This window comes from Mercurialis annua, linkage group LG4, assembly GCF_937616625.2.
Source record: "Mercurialis annua linkage group LG4, ddMerAnnu1.2, whole genome shotgun sequence".
Lineage (NCBI taxonomy): Eukaryota > Viridiplantae > Streptophyta > Magnoliopsida > Malpighiales > Euphorbiaceae > Mercurialis > Mercurialis annua.
In genome coordinates this window covers 33,708,216-33,724,714 of record NC_065573.1, presented here as the reverse complement: position 1 = coordinate 33,724,714, position 16,499 = coordinate 33,708,216, and the positions used below count along the sequence as shown (strand labels likewise).

General features: G+C 34.9%; 4 protein-coding genes across 4 annotated transcripts; 2 read left to right on the top strand and 2 right to left on the bottom strand.

The window, feature by feature from the left end:
• Positions 1-1,315: 1,315 nt before the first annotated feature.
• LOC126676859 (probable ubiquitin conjugation factor E4) lies at positions 1,316-7,688 on the top strand. The gene is made up of 16 exons (XM_050371175.2): positions 1,316-2,258; positions 2,681-2,885; positions 3,176-3,327; positions 3,430-3,709; positions 3,853-4,005; positions 4,191-4,394; positions 4,508-4,620; positions 4,731-4,845; positions 5,451-5,540; positions 5,637-5,840; positions 5,936-6,031; positions 6,139-6,261; positions 6,573-6,665; positions 6,784-6,948; positions 7,058-7,147; positions 7,231-7,688. The coding sequence occupies exons 1-16, from the start codon at positions 1,447-1,449 to the stop codon at positions 7,408-7,410; spliced, it is 3,075 nt and encodes a 1,024-aa protein (XP_050227132.1). The 5' UTR covers positions 1,316-1,446; the 3' UTR covers positions 7,411-7,688.
• A 224-nt stretch (positions 7,689-7,912) lies between these two features.
• On the bottom strand, positions 7,913-10,314 carry LOC126676860 (uncharacterized). The gene is made up of 5 exons (XM_050371176.2): positions 9,673-10,314; positions 9,100-9,238; positions 8,856-8,917; positions 8,520-8,658; positions 7,913-8,406 (listed from the first exon to the last, which is right to left on the bottom strand). Exons 1-5 carry the CDS (start codon positions 10,293-10,295, stop codon positions 8,269-8,271), a joined length of 1,101 nt encoding a protein of 366 aa, XP_050227133.1. The 5' UTR covers positions 10,296-10,314; the 3' UTR covers positions 7,913-8,268.
• Positions 10,315-11,231: 917 nt separating this feature from the next.
• Positions 11,232-12,920, top strand: LOC126676985 (UDP-glycosyltransferase 708G1-like). The gene is given in 2 exon segments (XM_050371384.2): positions 11,232-11,586; positions 11,589-12,920. Coding segments are annotated over 2 exon segments (1,398 nt in total). The 5' UTR covers positions 11,232-11,375; the 3' UTR covers positions 12,776-12,920.
• Positions 12,859-15,840, bottom strand: LOC126676986 (probable mitochondrial saccharopine dehydrogenase-like oxidoreductase At5g39410). Its single transcript, XM_050371385.1, has 3 exons — positions 15,357-15,840; positions 14,877-15,201; positions 12,859-13,636 (listed from the first exon to the last, which is right to left on the bottom strand). The coding sequence occupies exons 1-3, from the start codon at positions 15,692-15,694 to the stop codon at positions 12,944-12,946; spliced, it is 1,356 nt and encodes a 451-aa protein (XP_050227342.1). The 5' UTR covers positions 15,695-15,840; the 3' UTR covers positions 12,859-12,943.
• Between the last annotated feature and the right edge of the window lie 659 nt (positions 15,841-16,499).

Genomic DNA, 16,499 nt, shown 5'->3' with positions numbered 1-16,499 from the left:
ATATTTTATTGTAAATTAATTTTCAATAACTAATTAAGATAATTAATCTAAACATATATAATAGTATTTTGAATTCAGATAATTAGAACATTAAAACTTATCGAGGTATTTTTAAGAAAGCCAAATTATTAGTTAGAATAGATTTTGGACTTTCAATTTCTCAAAAAGTAAAATACAAAAACTAAATCAAAACAAAAACTTATGACAATTTTTAAGAAAGTATTAACATAATGATAAAATCATTAAGCACATCTACAGTGGTGGATGCTCATGATATAATAAATGTCTAATGTTGAGCACTTTTCATGGTAGAATAAATTTTCAGATAGACCGAATCTATTATATCATCCGTAGACTAAGTTAATCATATTATAACATATCATTAGCAATATTATAATGTCATTATTAAAATTTAAACACATTTATTATAATATTGTCATCATTTAAAATGAGATGTTATAATATAATTGTCTTAGTTTACGGATTATGTGATAGACTCGCTCTTTCTAAAATTTCTCGTATAATAAATTTAAAATATCAATTCCGAGTGTTATATGATTCTAATCCCTTTTCTCGATGGATACAACTTTCTGATACTTGATTAAGTTTATATAGTCAAATCCTAACAATACAAGGATCTTGTGTTTATTTTTAAATAATGGACTATGTTTATGTTTTTACTATCTTTCATTAGTTAATATTTATATTTAATTTTTAATACTGGTATTAGTGTATGTTATTACTAAGTTAATTTTTTTGTTGATAAGGCATATTAAATAAGACTAGTCTCGCTTTGCGTGCTACGCACGTGGCTCGTAACGTGACTCGTCAATTCATGTATTATTATTTTAAAACAAAATTAAAAAAATCAAATTAATTTTTTTTGTAAATTTACACATAACTAACAAAGATTTGGATAATATTAATTGCGTTGCTAGTGTAGTCAAACTAAAAGATTGATATTCATATTAATTTGGAAAAAAATTAGCTATTTTTTCTATAATCAATTAATATTCCTCTATCATGATACAATTTTATTTTAACTAAAACTCTAATTATAATAATTTTTTAGTAATTAATTAAATAACTAATTTGTTAATGACTATAAAACCGTTATTTAATATACAGTAAAAAGGGTTATTCGGTAAATTTGCCTGTCCCCCCCATCCGTGCTTTTATAGATAGTATAGATAGATAGATATAGATTAAACAATAAATGATTTTCTAGAAAACAAAAAATAATTTAATATATTGAAGCACATAACTAAAACAAATACTAGAAGAAAGAAAAACCAGAACAACTCTTAAAAAACAACACATAAATAAACTCAAAACAAAACACTCTCTTTACCTGAAAACTGTCGACGTTTCTCTTCCTCTCTCTCTCTCTTTATATAAAACCCTTCTGTTTGTTTCCCTAGAAAATAAAAAACTTTCTCGTAAAATATGGCTGCAAAGTCACAAAGATCTCTCTCCGACATCGAAAACATAATTCTCCAAAAAATCCTACTAATCTCACTCACACCCACCACCGATTCACGAACTATTTACTTGGAACTCACAGCAGCTGAGATCTTAAGCGAAGGCAGAGACTTGAAGCTCAATCGCGACCTCATCGAACGGGTCTTAATCGATCGTTTATCGGGTCAATTCCCCGGCTCCGACACTCCGTTCCACTACCTTCTAAACTCTTACCGCCGTGCCAATGAAGAAGAGAAAAAAATCAGTAACATGAAGGATAAAAACGTCAAATTGGAATTGGAATTATCCATTAAACAAGCTAAAAGATTGTTTATATCTTATACTAGGATTCACTTGGGCAATCCTGATATGTTTGGCGGCGATGTTGATCCAAATAAACCGACAATTTCTCCGTTACTGCCGGTTCTTTTTGCTTCTGTTGGCGGATTTAATAGCTCCGGCGGGAGCCAGCCGCCGCCCGTAGGGTTCTTGGATGACTTGTTTAGAGATGGGGATTTTGATAGTTTGGATCCTATTTTAAGAGGACTTTATGATAATTTAAGAAAGATTGTGCTGAAGGTGTCTGCTATGGGTAATTTTCAGCAGCCATTGGGTGTTCTGTTGTATTTGCTGAAGTTTCCTGTGGGTGTTAAGTCACTGGTCAATCATATTTGGTGGATTCCTAAAGGTGCTTACTTGAATGGTAGAGTTATTGAAATGACTAGTGTTTTGGGTCCTTATTTTCATGTTAGTGCCTTGCCTGATCATACTATTTTCAAGAGCGAGCCGGATGTTGGGTGAGTTAAGAATAACTGCTCTTTTATTCTTTTGCATATGTCCAATTTATGGTTTGATCATTATTCAGTGGATTCAAACTCGTTTTGAAAAGAAAAAATAATGTTGAATGCTATTAGGTAGTTTAACTCTTGGTCTTAGTAATGTGCTTGTTTTGTGACAATTGAAATAAACAATGTTGGAGAAACTTATGAGGCTAATGTAATAAACTTAAGAATGGTTTCTTTTCCGGATAAACAATGCAAAAACAGAAAAGTTTCATCAATAAGATTTAGAAAAAGATTTTAGATTTATGGGATTGTGTTAAGATCGAATTTGATAAGGCCGGATCACTTTAGATTTCAACTTGTAGTTTTCAACCTCCCTGGTCTTTTACTATTAGCTATTACAGATTTACTGAATTTTGATACCCTTAATTTACCAGGCAGCAGTGTTTCTCTGAAGTAGCAACTCGTCGGCCAAGTGATTTGTTATCTTCATTCGCCACAATCAAGAGCTTTATGAATAACTTATATGACGGTCTAGAACAGGTTCTCCTCATTATTCTTAAGACTAATGATACCCGTGAAAATGTCCTTCAGTATCTTGCTGAGGTGATTAATATGAATTCGTCAAGAGCCCACATACAGGTGGGTTTCTCTCTCTATAATCAACTTGGTTTTGCTATTCTTTTCTTTCATTTATTTTTTGTTAATGTTTCCCTTTCAATGTCCAAGACTCAACATAAATTTTATCTTGGTTGATATATATTAAATCAAGATTGTATTTTTTATGTTTAATATCCTGGAAAGGCATAAGCTTAGATTATTTTTACTGTAGTCTCCTTGGACATTTTCTTAGTAATAGTATTAGATTATAGATTCAGTTATTACCTTTTTCTCTTTACTTTGACATTGTATTGTGCTGCAATTTGTTACAGGTTGATCCTTTATCTTGTGCTAGTTCAGGCATGTTTATCAATCTAAGTGCTGTGATGCTTCGACTCTGTGATCCATTTTTAGATCCAAATTTGACGAAGAGGGATAAAATTGATCCAAAATATGTCTTTGACAGTAACCGTTTGAAACTAAGGTGATTAATCATTTGACGTAGTTTATTTAATTCTACGATATGTTATCATCTATACTCTTTCTCTCCGAATTGTTAGTTTTTCTCAATTTCCAATCCATATAGGGAGTTGACAGCTCTACATGCATCATCCGAAGAAGTAACTGAGTGGATTAATAAAGGCAATCTTGGGGGAACAGATGCTTCTGCGGAATCCAGTGATGGTGAAGTTCGCTTGCTTCAATCCCAAGAAGCCACCAGTTCTGGTAGTGGCAGTAATAAGCCTACATCAAGTAGCAGTCAAAAGGCAAAGTACACCTTTATTTGTGAATGCTTCTTTATGACTGCAAGGGTGCTGAATTTGGGTCTGTTGAAAGCATTTTCAGACTTCAAGCATCTCGTTCAGGTGATATCAACATCCTTTTGTAAATAAGTAAATAAATGCTGCATTTATACACAGAACTTATCCTATATTTTTTATCATTTTTTTCTCACTATGTGTATTAGTGCTCAGCTGAATGTCTTCTGACTACTAAAAATTAATGACAGGACATATCAAGGTGTGAAGATTCTCTATCAACGTTAAAATCCATGCAAGAGCAGTCACCTTCTCCACAAATGCAGGTTGATATTGCTCGCCTTGAGAAAGATCTAGAGCTGTATTCACAGGAAAAGCTTTGCTACGAAGCTCAGATATTAAGGGTACATAATCTCCTCCTTATTTGCCTCCCCATTAGTGGCTTTTGCAGCTGTATAAATTTATAAAGCTCAGATGCAAATCCTTTTTTCAATCTCCATTAAGAAGCTATGCAGCTATATGAATTTGACTAACAGATTTAAGAGGATCCAGCTAATTTTCTTTCTGATTGTGTTGGTCTTTTCAAAAGGATGAATCATTTATTCAGCGTGCACTTTCGTTCTACCGGTTAATGGTGGTTTGGTTGGTTGGTCTGGTTGGTGGCTTTAGAATGCCTCTGCCATCAACATGCCCTATGGAATTTGCATGCATGCCGGAACATTTTGTAGAAGATGCCATGGAGTTGCTCATATTTGCTTCCCGTATTCCAAAAGCTTTGGATGGGGTCTTGTTGGTAGGCATTCTGTCGCTGTATTCTCAAATTAGGCCTTTACATTCTTTGCGAGCATCTTTATACCATTGATATTGTTTTGATTTTGTTTTGATCCGATAATCATTGCTTGGCAGGATGATTTTATGAACTTTATTATCATGTTCATGGGAAGTCCAACATATATTAGGAACCCTTATCTAAGAGCAAAGATGGTTGAAGTATTGAACTGCTGGATGCCACGTCGAAGGTAATTAAATATCTTCCGGTTCATATAAATATATTGTTGCAAAAGTTCAAGTCAATTTTGAAAATTTGGAAATTGAGGTATTCACAGAATTTGGTCATTTGTATCCTCAGCGGTTCATCTGCTACGTCTACTTTATTTGAAGGGCATCAATTGTCTCTTGAGTATCTTGTGAGGAACCTCTTGAAGCTTTATGTTGACATTGAATTCACAGGCTCTCACACCCAGGTAATGTTTACAGTATACAATTATTGGAGATGATTGTCTCTAAGACTAAGTTAAATGTGTAAAGGAGTCTGTTAATACCTTTTCTTTCTCCAATGATATGCATGCTAAGCATTCATTCTAGAATTACTCAATCCAGGAACTTAATTGTGTTTTTATTCTTACTTTTTTAAATTGAAGATAAAGATTGGAGAAGTAGACACTTTAAATAATGATATCTCCTGTTGTGGCCTTTTTTTCTTGAAAATCAATTATTGCACCTCTTTGATGTCTCTTCTCACTGATGCCAGTTATTGAGATAAACCTTTATTCCATTGAAGGTCATTCAAGGTTATAATATTTGGGTAGCCATTGTATCCATTTTTCTAGATGCCATGCTTAGTTTTTGGACATCCAGATTATGGCTATACTACCTGGTTCCGTCCAGCTCTTGTGAACTAGAGTCCGGAAGCTGTCATAATGAAACTGTTGTTTTAGCTCCTATATGCATCAATATTTTCCTATTTCATGTTTCGTTTGTTTCCTGATCACCTATTGCCTTGACCCATCTTTCAGTATCAAATATTCAAAGTTTTTGGGTTTTAATCATTATGTTTTATCTTTTGCAGTTTTATGACAAGTTCAACATCAGGCATAATATTGCTGAACTTCTCGAATACTTATGGCAGGTCCCTAGTCATCGAAATGCTTGGAGACAGGTAGGGAGACAACTGTTTTTGCTCAAATTATTGACTTCTTAATCAACTAAAAGATATACTCTCCCTCTCTCTTATACTGATTTTATGTCATTCCAGATTGCTAGAGAAGAGGAAAAGGGTGTTTATCTTAATTTCTTAAACTTCTTGATCAACGATAGCATCTATCTTCTTGACGAGAGTTTGAACAAAATTCTTGAACTAAAAGAACTGGAAGCTGAGATGTCAAATACTGCAGAATGGGAAAGAAGACCAGCTCAAGAAAGGCAGGAGCGAACCCGACTTTTCCACTCCCAAGAAAATGTCAGTATTATGTTTTCTTGCTCATTTATATACCTGGATGCATAAAATTTTAAAAATTCAAGCACTGAAAGGTAGATATTTCTGAGTGTTTCCAGATCATCCGGATTGACATGAAGTTGGCAAATGAAGACGTAAGCATGTTAGCATTTACATCAGAACAAATTACAATACCTTTCCTACTTCCAGAGATGGTAAAAAAATTCAGCTTGCTTGTGTATGCTATTATTTCAGAAGTTGAAATATTGAATAATGTTTTCTTTTTTGAGTTTTCTGAATGTGTATATTTTCCCTTTTACAGGTTGATAGAGTGGCCAGCATGCTCAATTATTTTCTATTACAACTTGTTGGTCCCCAAAGGAAATCTTTAAGTCTTAAAGACCCAGAAAAGTATGAATTTAGACCGAAACAGTTGCTGAAGCAGGTGAGCATGGATCTTCAGTCTGTTTCTCTTGCCAAAACAGTTTCTTAAGCTTGCTTGCATCTGAATGTTAAAAAAATTGAGTAAAATGATTGCAATCACTCATTTTCTGTTGTCTTGTGTTAGCACAAAATTGTGAAAGTGAATTTTTAATTCTACTTCAACTGAATCTGCTGACTGCAAAAGTTCAGTATTGGCTTTTTTGTTTTGGCTGTATCATTTTACTGCCTGGCTATATTACAAACCAAAATCTTGCGTATGTTATTTCTCCGACTGACAATGATTTGACACTTCTGTTCTGTGTTCGCTTGAAGATTGTCCACATATATGTCCATCTGGCAAGGGGTGATACAGAAAACATATTCCCAGCTGCCATCTCAAAGGATGGCCGATCATACAACGAGCAGGTAACTTCGCCCTTTTGAAGCTTTCACGAACTTCTTTTTGGTTACTTGAACCAATTTCTACCAAGAAAATCACAGTAGTTGGTGAAACGCAATCTGACGCTATTTTTGTGCTGTATAGTTATTTAGTGCTGCAGCTGATGTCCTTAGGAGAATTGGCGAAGATGGGAGGATTATACAGGAATTCGTTGAGCTTGGTTCAAAATCCAAAGTTGCAGCTACTGAGGCAATGGACACTGAAGCAGCCCTCGGAGAGATACCAGATGAATTCCTCGACCCAATTCAAGTACAATCTCTGCAACACTTTTTCTTTTTGTTTAACTTCTCCTGAAACTATTTTTCCCAACACAACACAAAATCATTTTTCAATAATTTTTTTTGTTTCTTTGTTGCAGTACACTTTAATGAAGGATCCAGTGATTTTACCTTCGTCAAGGATCACATTAGATAGGCCTGTCATTCAAAGACATCTTCTTAGCGATGCTGTGCGTTTGCTTTTCTTGATTTTCTTTTAACTAGCCAAAGCCTTCATATTAATTGCGTCCTAATGGATTTATGTGAAATGCAGACTGATCCATTCAACAGATCCCATCTAACAGCGGATATGTTGATATCGAACGTTGAGTTGAAGGCAAAAATAGAGGAGTTCGTCAGGAGCCAAGAACTAAAAAGGCGCGGGGGAGATATTAGTTTACAGAGCAGTAAAACCACAATACAGACCACTACGGAGGAAATGCTAATTGACTAGGGCATTTAGGCAAGATTATTGGATTTGGAATATCATTTTATATTTAAAAGGATGAGAAAATTCCAAATTAATGATTATTTATGTTGGTTGTAACAACTTACTGCTAGTACATAAATGTTCAAAATTTTAGGTTGGGGATCTTGGGATGCCTTATTGTCCTCATGTTAGAAATTTAGAATTCCTTTTATTTTGGAGCCTGTAATTTTAAAAGATTGTGTGAAATACTAACAAACAAAAGACTAATAATAATTTGAACTGTTCTGATTGTTGATATATAAGTTTTTGAGCTATTTAACTGCAAGGTATAAAGCAGGAGTCTTTAAGAATCTGAAGAACTCGTTTTCATCTTTACATAACTCTAGTTTGAACAATGAGATGTCCAAATTTTAACAATATCAAACATCCCAAACAGACGCATGTTTCTTAATCTTTTGTCACTTTCTCACATATAATAATAAGAGCAAAGGCAAATTATGTCAGTTATGGCTGTAGAACCAGGCACTGAACCGTAATCGACCAGTTATGATTGAAATCCCATTGAGCCTAAAAATGTGAAGGCATAGATTATCTTATTTCTCATAGTTTCTAACAGTAGGTAATCAAATATAACAGCAAATTGTAATATGAAGGCTCTCTTCTCTTATAATCAACATTATCAACCCATAAAAAATGCTTCTCGTCTGCAGTCCTGCCTTTCCGGTATCCACCAAGTGAGGCATTTTGTTAGATCACGTTCTCAATTTCCTTGGCATCAATTCAGATCAGCTCATAGGAGAATCTGAAGTTGCACCTTATAAATGTTGAATAAGAATAGACTAGAGAAAATCAAATATTGAATATCGTATGATTGCATCACAATCAAAGCTTTGACAGTGGTGAAGCTGTTTTCCGCTTTGCATACTCATGAACAATGCTCATTGCACTCTTGCTATGACGTAGTGAGAACTCCGCTAGTAAGATCTGGCTTTCTTCTGATGTTAAATCTCCATGAGCGCCCTGAATATAGTAATGCATGATGGATATATATATTAGTATTAAATCGGCCAGCTGATTGAGAAATGAAGGTCGGTTCTATTTTCTACAACAGAACATAGAGAATCCATCATTACCAGACGGGAAGTTCGGTCACAAACAGCTTGGTGCATTAGGATGCCCGCTGCAACTGAAACATTGAAAGAGTCTACCATGCCTTTCATAGGAATACTGCAGTGCAAGTCCGACAATTCCAAGGCTTCATTGCTAATCCCCCTGCAATCACAGCCATGGAGACCTTAGTATCGTGAAAATGGAAATAGATAAAGTACGTAAACTCATAAGAATAAAATGGACAGTCCTCTCTTCCTGCCCTTTCAGTTTGTAATTAAGAAACTCCTACATTCACATCATAAACATAACATCATCGTCAATGAAATGTAAACACGTGATTTGGGGTCACATATGGTTACCGATTTTCATTTCCGACAACTATGGCAGTTGGGCATGACCAATCCATGTCATAAACGGATACCTAGATGCAAAGCACAAAGGAAGATTCAGCCATGTATTATAACAGAGCATTTCTATGTCAATAACCACAGAAACAAAATGAAATTAAGATTGGTTGCTATTGCCAACTTTCTTCACACTTGCATTCCCACTGAAAATCACTTTACTACTAATAACATTCTCAGGAAAAAAAGAGATAATTACTGCATCTATTCCAACATGTGTTGTAGCAATCCGATATCCACGAGACTTTAAAACTTCAAAGCACTCTTGAGTAGAGTCCCAAAGTTCAATGTCCAGCCATTTCTCTGCACCCATGCTAACATGGCGGTTGTCTCTGTACCTGCAACAAGACATAGTAGATGAACAACTAAAAGAGAAAGTTATCAAGCTGGACAGCGATGAAGCCTTTAATTAATAACAGTCCATCATAGTGTAAAGATAAAAAAAAATCCATAAACTTGGATAATAATTTACCGAACAAAACATCCATTACAGCCATTAAACATTAGATATGACAAATTCTATGTACTCACACTTCACACCATGACATCCAAATCATCAAGCAAATATAAACTACCAAAAAGCTTCTAAAAATCCTTCAACAAGAAACCAATTTTAAGAATGTAGCATCTTGAATTAGTAAGTTACAATTAAAACACATAACTTTTCTTAATTTCAGTATGGCATTACTTAAAAAAATTCTAGCAGAACCAAAACTAAACTACTAGGAAAACAACTCAACAATCACTAAATGAAATCACCTCCAATTATGACCTTTTCGAGCTATCAGAAGAAACAACATGAACAGACTGAAACCCTAAAGCATCCGCAGACCGAAAAGTAGCCGAAACATTGCCAAAATCATTCAAACCTTCAACAACCAAACAAACAGAGTAGCTCCTATTCTTAGCTACATTCATAAACCGCTCTTTTCTCTCTTCCATTATATAAGGCGCCATAGCTTCCCAAACTTCTCCACTATTCAAATACACTTCCCCTTCACACCTATACATATCCATATACGGAAACCACCGCTGCCCCTTCCCCTCCGCAGTTTCCGGCCACGTCGTCCTCCTCTCCATTTTCATCAATTTTGACACGTCATCTCGGTTGTTGAGAAATTTCGCCACGGTGTCGTCTTTGTTGTTTGAATTATCATAGTATTCGAGTGGGATTGCCGCCGCTGATTGTATCGAACTGTATGATCTTGTTGTATGGGTTTTAAATGAAGTAAATAGGTTTCCACAGACGAAATTGGGCGATTTTAATTTGTTAATGGATGAAGAAAGTGATGTACGGCCTAGGGTTAGGGTTAGGGTTTTGCAGCAGATGCTCATTTTCTTGCTATTGGGAATTTTGGCGCCAAGAACAATAAGAGGGCCGAGGATAGCGTTCATGATAGCTGGGATAACCAGTCAGTCAGTCCTCTTTAAAACTACGTCGTTTAGGTGAGTCGTCTTAATTTTATTTTCTGTGTTTTTTCAAGAAATTTTTTTATTTATATATACTGTTTATTAATGTGATAAAATATATGATCATTAAGTCAAAAAAATTAGAGCTAAATTTCATTTTCTATTCTTACTAATATCCAATTATGATATTGTAAAAAAAAAATCCAATTATGACAATTTAAAATTAATATAATTATTTGTTTCTAGTCATAAAAGACATAACAAATAAACATGTCTACTAAAATAACAATTTCCATTTCGGGAATATCGGCAACGAGAAATTCTTAATTATAGAATTTATCATCAGCAACATGTTATTAGTAGTATATTAATGGAGAATACTTAGGTGAATCTGGTTCATGAACTTTTCATTAAATGTGTGACAACGCGGCTTTATTAAATGAAAAAATCAATCATTAGATTTCTCATATTAATTTATGATCTTGTTTTAGAATTAATTAATTTTTTATTGGTACCAAATTAGTTAAAATTTTGAATAAAAGTGGAAATTAGGAAAAATTAAAAGACTAGAAGTAAAATTGACTGAAAGTTATAAATCAATGGTTGTTGTTGTTTGATGTAAGTTTGTTTTGTGTCATGTTTAACCTTCCTTCTTCAGCCATAACTATCATGTATTTATAGTGATGAAGCTATAATTTTTGGTGAAAATGCTTAAAACATGTCTCACTTATATAATTAATTTTTTTATATTTTATCTCTGTTTTATCCATTATTTATTTAACCTCAAATTATAAATTAAATTTAAAAAATTTATTACTTCAAAATAAATATTACTCCAACAGTTGAGCATGTGCTTTTTCAGAAATCATTAATTGAGAATTTCTTGGTCCCCAAGGTAGAGATAACATGATTGGCCCTATTTATTTTGACTGTTAAGTGTTAGCTGCCAATTTTGACTTTGTTCTTTAGAGACATTACACCTTATAAATAACACCTTACAATTTTAGTTCATTAAGATCAAATCCAACTGATCAAAGCTTCTTCAGCATAATAAACCAAACAACCATGGCAGCAAATTCAAGTAACCAGAAACTTGCTCACATAGCACTTATACCAAGTGCTGGCATGGGTCATCTCACACCATTTCTCAGACTTGCAGCTTTACTTGCAGCAAACAACAATGTCAAAATAACCTTAATCACCCCAAATCCAACAGTCTCCTTGTCTGAATCAAAAGCCTTGACAAATTTCCTCATTTCTTACCCTCAAGTCATTCAGAACAGCTTCATCTTGCTCCTCTTGATGACAAGTTTATTCTCACCAAATCAGAAGATCCTATCTACTTTCACATGGAGCGCATCTGGCAATCTTCTCATATTCTTTCTCCTCTTCTCTCTTCTCTGTCGCCGCCTCTTTCTGCTGTGATTACAGATATGACCTTGGCATTTTCTGTTTCTCCAGTTGTTCAAGCTCTGCATCTTCCTAATTATATTCTCTTCACTTCATCTGCTAAAATGTTGTCTCTTTTTTTATCCTTCAATTCCATGGTAGGCCCAGAAGCTACAATTGATGTAGATGGTGGTATGATCAAGATTCCAGGTCTAGAGCCATTACCCAGATCATGGATTCCTCCACCACTTTTGGGAAACACAGATAATCTACTTAAAACTTCTTTCATCAACAATGGAAAGAGAATGGCAGAATCAAGTGGGATTTTAGTCAATACATTTGATAGTATTGAGCAAGAAGTACTAAACAAGTTAAATTCTGGAGAAGTGATAGAAAACTGGCCACCAGTTATGGCTATTGGGCCATTTGCACCGTTTGAAATTGAAAAGAATCAAACTTTAGCATGGTTAGATGAGCAACAAAATGGCTCGGTTCTTTATGTCAGCTTTGGCAGTAGAACTGTTATTTCTGGAGAGCAGCTGAAAGAGTTGGGTGAAGGATTGGTGAGTAGTGGTACTAAGTTTCTATGGATGGTGAAGGGTAAAAAGATTGATAAAGATGATGACGAAGGGTGTTTGAGTGAAGTAATAGGAAATGAATTGGAGGAAAAATTAAAGGATAAAGGGTTGGTAGTGAAATCATGGCTAAACCAAGAATGTATACTAAGTCATCCTGCTATTGGAGGTTTTATAAGTCATTGCGGGTGGAATTCAGTGACTGAGGCAATACGACACGGCGTGCCGATTTTAGCATGGCCACAACATGGAGATCAGAAAATTAATGCTGATATTGTGGAGAGGATTGGATTAGGAGCTTGGGATGAAGGGTACGGATGGGGTGGAGAGCGGGTAGTGAATGGGGAGGAGATTGCGGAAAAGATTAAGGAAGTGATGGGGAATGAAGTGTTAAGAGCTCAGGCAACGCATATCAGAGAAGAGGCCAGAAGAGCTCAGGGAAATGATGGTAGTTCATCAAAGGAGTTGCTCAGACTAATCGAGAAATGGTCGGAGATTTGAAGTAATGTGAATGCTTTTGCAGGTTTATTTATCTGTAATAAATTGAAATAATGTCTGAAGTGACCTATTAGTAAACAGGGATATGCAAAACATATCTACTATTATTATTACATAAATCCATATGAAATAGGTTCAAATTCTGTTATATTGCCTAATGCAAAGTTTAAGTTATGCAGAGAGACTTCTCTTAGAAATAAGATCAAAAGATATTCCATTATGTTGCAATCGTTCCTGTAGATCAGTAGGGCCAAATATAATACCTGGGGGAAAAGCACCTCCTTTCGGTAGGCTGTTACGCTCGCTGAGAAGGATAAGAGCGCATTGAACTAAGATTATAGGAGTGGTCAAGTAGCCAATCTCAGGTCCCATTACTCTAGTTACTATCTCCATGTCGGGTTTCAATTTTGCCTGCGAAACTTGATTTTTGTCGCTAAACCCTCGTCCGACGAACCACATCTTAAATGTAGCACTGCTAACTTCATCCTCAGAGGGACCCTTTTTCTTGAACCAACCAAGGCTAAAAAAAGATGGGAATTTTAAGAGAAGCCATCTGCCTATAGAATCTCTGCCTAACAGTCCCATGAACATGCCAACTGTTATGAACCGAAAGACGCCCAATATAGATTTGGCGCCCAGCTTCACCCCGAAATGAGCAGGCTTTATTTTTGACCAGAATGCCTCTCTCTTTTCAACCTGTTCAGCGCTCTCATTAATCCCAGGAAGACCATGGGGATTTTCTGCCAGAGTTGAAAGAGTTTTCCGAACAACGATAGAATCTGCGGATGGTAGCTTTACGGCCCATAGACCAATCTCCTTTTGATGATCAATTATTGGTCCTTTGGGAGGATAGGGACCAGGAATCTGCAAACATGCATTAAAAGTTAGCATCATAGTTGAGATTTTGTGGTCTATCTAACTAAGAAGACAAACCAAAATTGCAAGAAAGAGAAAGGCATAAGAGTATCCAGTCCAACAAAAAAATCAAATCAGATAAAGGAAGTGCAAATCTATTTTCAAAAACAGAGCTAACAGCACAATGCAGTTGCAGATTTGATGGAGAAGCTATAAATTGAGTATCTTAAAGTTTTGGAAAACTGCATTTGAAATATCTGTATCCCCTAACATTTGCACCATATGATTAAGTTATTATGTTTGGAGTCAAGGCAAACATAGGATCAAACTTATGAAGCTAGCTGTTATTGATAATGAGAAGCTTGTGCTACAGTGGAAAAGGAAACTAAAGTTTAAGATATGGAAAGTTTAAGTGTTACATTCAATGTCAATGACATTACATTATCTAAAACCATTGTGAAAAGGGCAAAGGGCACGATAACTTTCACTGGTATTATGAATTATGCACTACTCATTGCTTCTATGCTAAATTATTTATGACCCTAAATCAATCCTGAAGTCTTTGTTAAAATACGCCTCAAACTGTAGATACATGTGACTCGCACATCCCTTGCAGGAAGAAACAACACACAGGTGCAAACCTCTACAGGGACTAAAAGAGAAATCTATAAAAGGAAAATATGATAGGAAAAAAAGGAAAGAGACTTTTAACTGGTTAATGTAACGAGGTTGCTAGACTTTTTCTGGGTTTGACTAACACATCCATTCTAACAAGTCAAAAGATATTGTTTTACCAAAAATACATGTCACAAAACATAACAGTCTTTATCTTAGCGTATGGAGAGAAAGAGAATGCCAACAATTCATATCAATAGTGCACAAAGTGTCACATCCACCATTTTACTTCATTAGCAGGAACACATTACAACCCGACATTACATTCTGTGCCTCATTAAATAAATCAAATCAGCGATAAATACAGGATTCAAGTGACAACTAAAATAGTAGTGCAATAAATACATCTTACCAGATCGTGAAACCATTAGTTACAAGAGGATTAAGGCTCAAACTAATGTTAGTTCAGATAACGGGGAAATATGCTTCAGATATGCAGCAGATCATGAGATGCATATAAACATTTTCACACAAAAAAGTATATCATAACAAGCACAGGCAACCAACTTGTAACACTGTAAACTCCTAGCAATTACTTGCATTAATTCTCACGAGATTCACAATAAATCCTTACCGTTGGCTTTGCTCTTTTAGGCCTAGACCGTCTCAATTCCTGCAATTTTTCAACATTAGCCACTCCCAGAATTGCAGATTCATATGTCCCAAAGTTACCAACAATTCTTTTATCCGACTCCAGGCTCAAATAAGCCTCAATTTGGTTCGGTACAGCCTGATCCACCCACTGCCTAGAATTAAACATCCAACCAATTTCAGCAGGAACCGAATCGAACCCACAAGCTGAAACCACTAAAGAGCCAGTATCCATGGCCTTCTCATGATACTTAGCCTCCATCCTCTCCATAAACTCCGGCTCCCCGCATATATCCAAGTAATCACACCTAACACAAATTTTCATCAAAAACCATTATAAACTGTATACAGCATATTAACCACACCACAAATCAGATCAGACCCCACTAAAATTACATAAATTATTGATGAAAATAAAATCAAAGCTTAAAACTTTACAATGGTATAGTTTCATAAATCATACCCAGTATCAACACAGGCAGCAACAACAGGCTCACCATGGAGACGAAAGGGGCCAACACAGTTGAGAATGAGCTTGGTTTGGGTGCAGAGCTGACGAATTGAAGCAGGGTCAGTGGTGTCAGCAGTGATGATGGGGATTGATGGAGGTGGTTTAGGATGAGCAGCCCAGCTTAGTGATTGGGTTAATTTAGTTGGGTTGCGACCGGCTAAAGCTAGTGATTTTAAGGGAGAAGAAGGGGTATTGAGGAACTTAAGAGCTTCTCTGATAACATATTTGCCCGTGAAACCTGAAGCTCCCAAGATTATTAGGTCATAAGGAGGAGAAGATTGGCCTGCCATGGTTGATGAGGGGTAAAGTTGAGTGCTTTGGATTGGAATATGTAAATGGGGTTTAAGGGATTTGTATTCTCCTGTTGATTTTGAGTTCTAAAAAATTGTGCCAGTTTGAGATCATGGTAGTTATGGCAAGTTCATGGTAGTTGAGTCATTATTAGACTATTGATGGATGCTTATAAAATTAAGACTTAATCACTCAAAAAACCCTCACCTTTATTTTTTTTTTCAATTCCACCCCGACGTTGAAAATTTGTCAATTTTACCCACTTTTAAATTTTCCGTTTTCAATTGTACCCCAATTTTTTAATTTTTGTTAATTTTTTAACTTAAATGATGAAATCATTCAATTAACAAAGTTTAAACATGAAATTAAATTCTTTTTTATTCAAAAAAGTACAAATAAGTCCTTTATTTTTAAAAACTAACTAAAACCCATAATCATATTAACACTAACTTAAATTCTTAATTAATTTAACTAAATTTAAATAAATTTTAAAAACGTACAATTAATATATGCTAGACATGGAGAATGTTTTAAACAAATTTCCAAACGAAAAAGACGTTAATTTAATTTTTCAGGGTACAATTGAAACACAAAAATACAAAATAGGGTAAAATTGACAAATTTTCAACGTCAGGGTATGATTGAAAAGGGGCTAAAAGGTCGGGGGTTTTTAAAACATTAGACCTAAAATTAATATATAATTATAATTTCAATAGAAAAAGGTGAATATATATTTGGATCATTAATTAAAATATATGCTTTAATTAGATAAATAATATCTAATTTTAATGTATGTAAAAATAT

Bases quoted from the DNA above. Each gene is read 5' to 3' on its own strand.
- LOC126676859 (XM_050371175.2), top strand. From the start codon at position 1,447: ATGGCTGCAAAGTCACAAAGATCTCTCTCCGACATCGAAAACATAATT. The intron at 2,886-3,175 runs GTGGGTTTCTCT...AATTTGTTACAG, and splicing joins CGTCAAGAGCCCACATACAG to GTTGATCCTTTATCTTGTGC. The intron at 6,949-7,057 runs GTACAATCTCTG...TCTTTGTTGCAG, and splicing joins AATTCCTCGACCCAATTCAA to TACACTTTAATGAAGGATCC.
- LOC126676860 (XM_050371176.2), bottom strand. From the start codon at position 10,295: ATGAACGCTATCCTCGGCCCTCTTATTGTTCTTGGCGCCAAAATTCCC. The intron at 8,659-8,855 runs GTAACCATATGT...CTGTGATTGCAG, and splicing joins GTTGTCGGAAATGAAAATCG to GGGGATTAGCAATGAAGCCT. The intron at 8,407-8,519 runs GTAATGATGGAT...TACTATATTCAG, and splicing joins GTGACCGAACTTCCCGTCTG to GGCGCTCATGGAGATTTAAC.
- LOC126676986 (XM_050371385.1), bottom strand. From the start codon at position 15,694: ATGGCAGGCCAATCTTCTCCTCCTTATGACCTAATAATCTTGGGAGCT. The intron at 15,202-15,356 runs GTATGATTTATG...AATTTGTGTTAG, and splicing joins GCTGCCTGTGTTGATACTGG to GTGTGATTACTTGGATATAT. The intron at 13,637-14,876 runs GTAAGGATTTAT...GCATGTTTGCAG, and splicing joins CTAAAAGAGCAAAGCCAACG to ATTCCTGGTCCCTATCCTCC.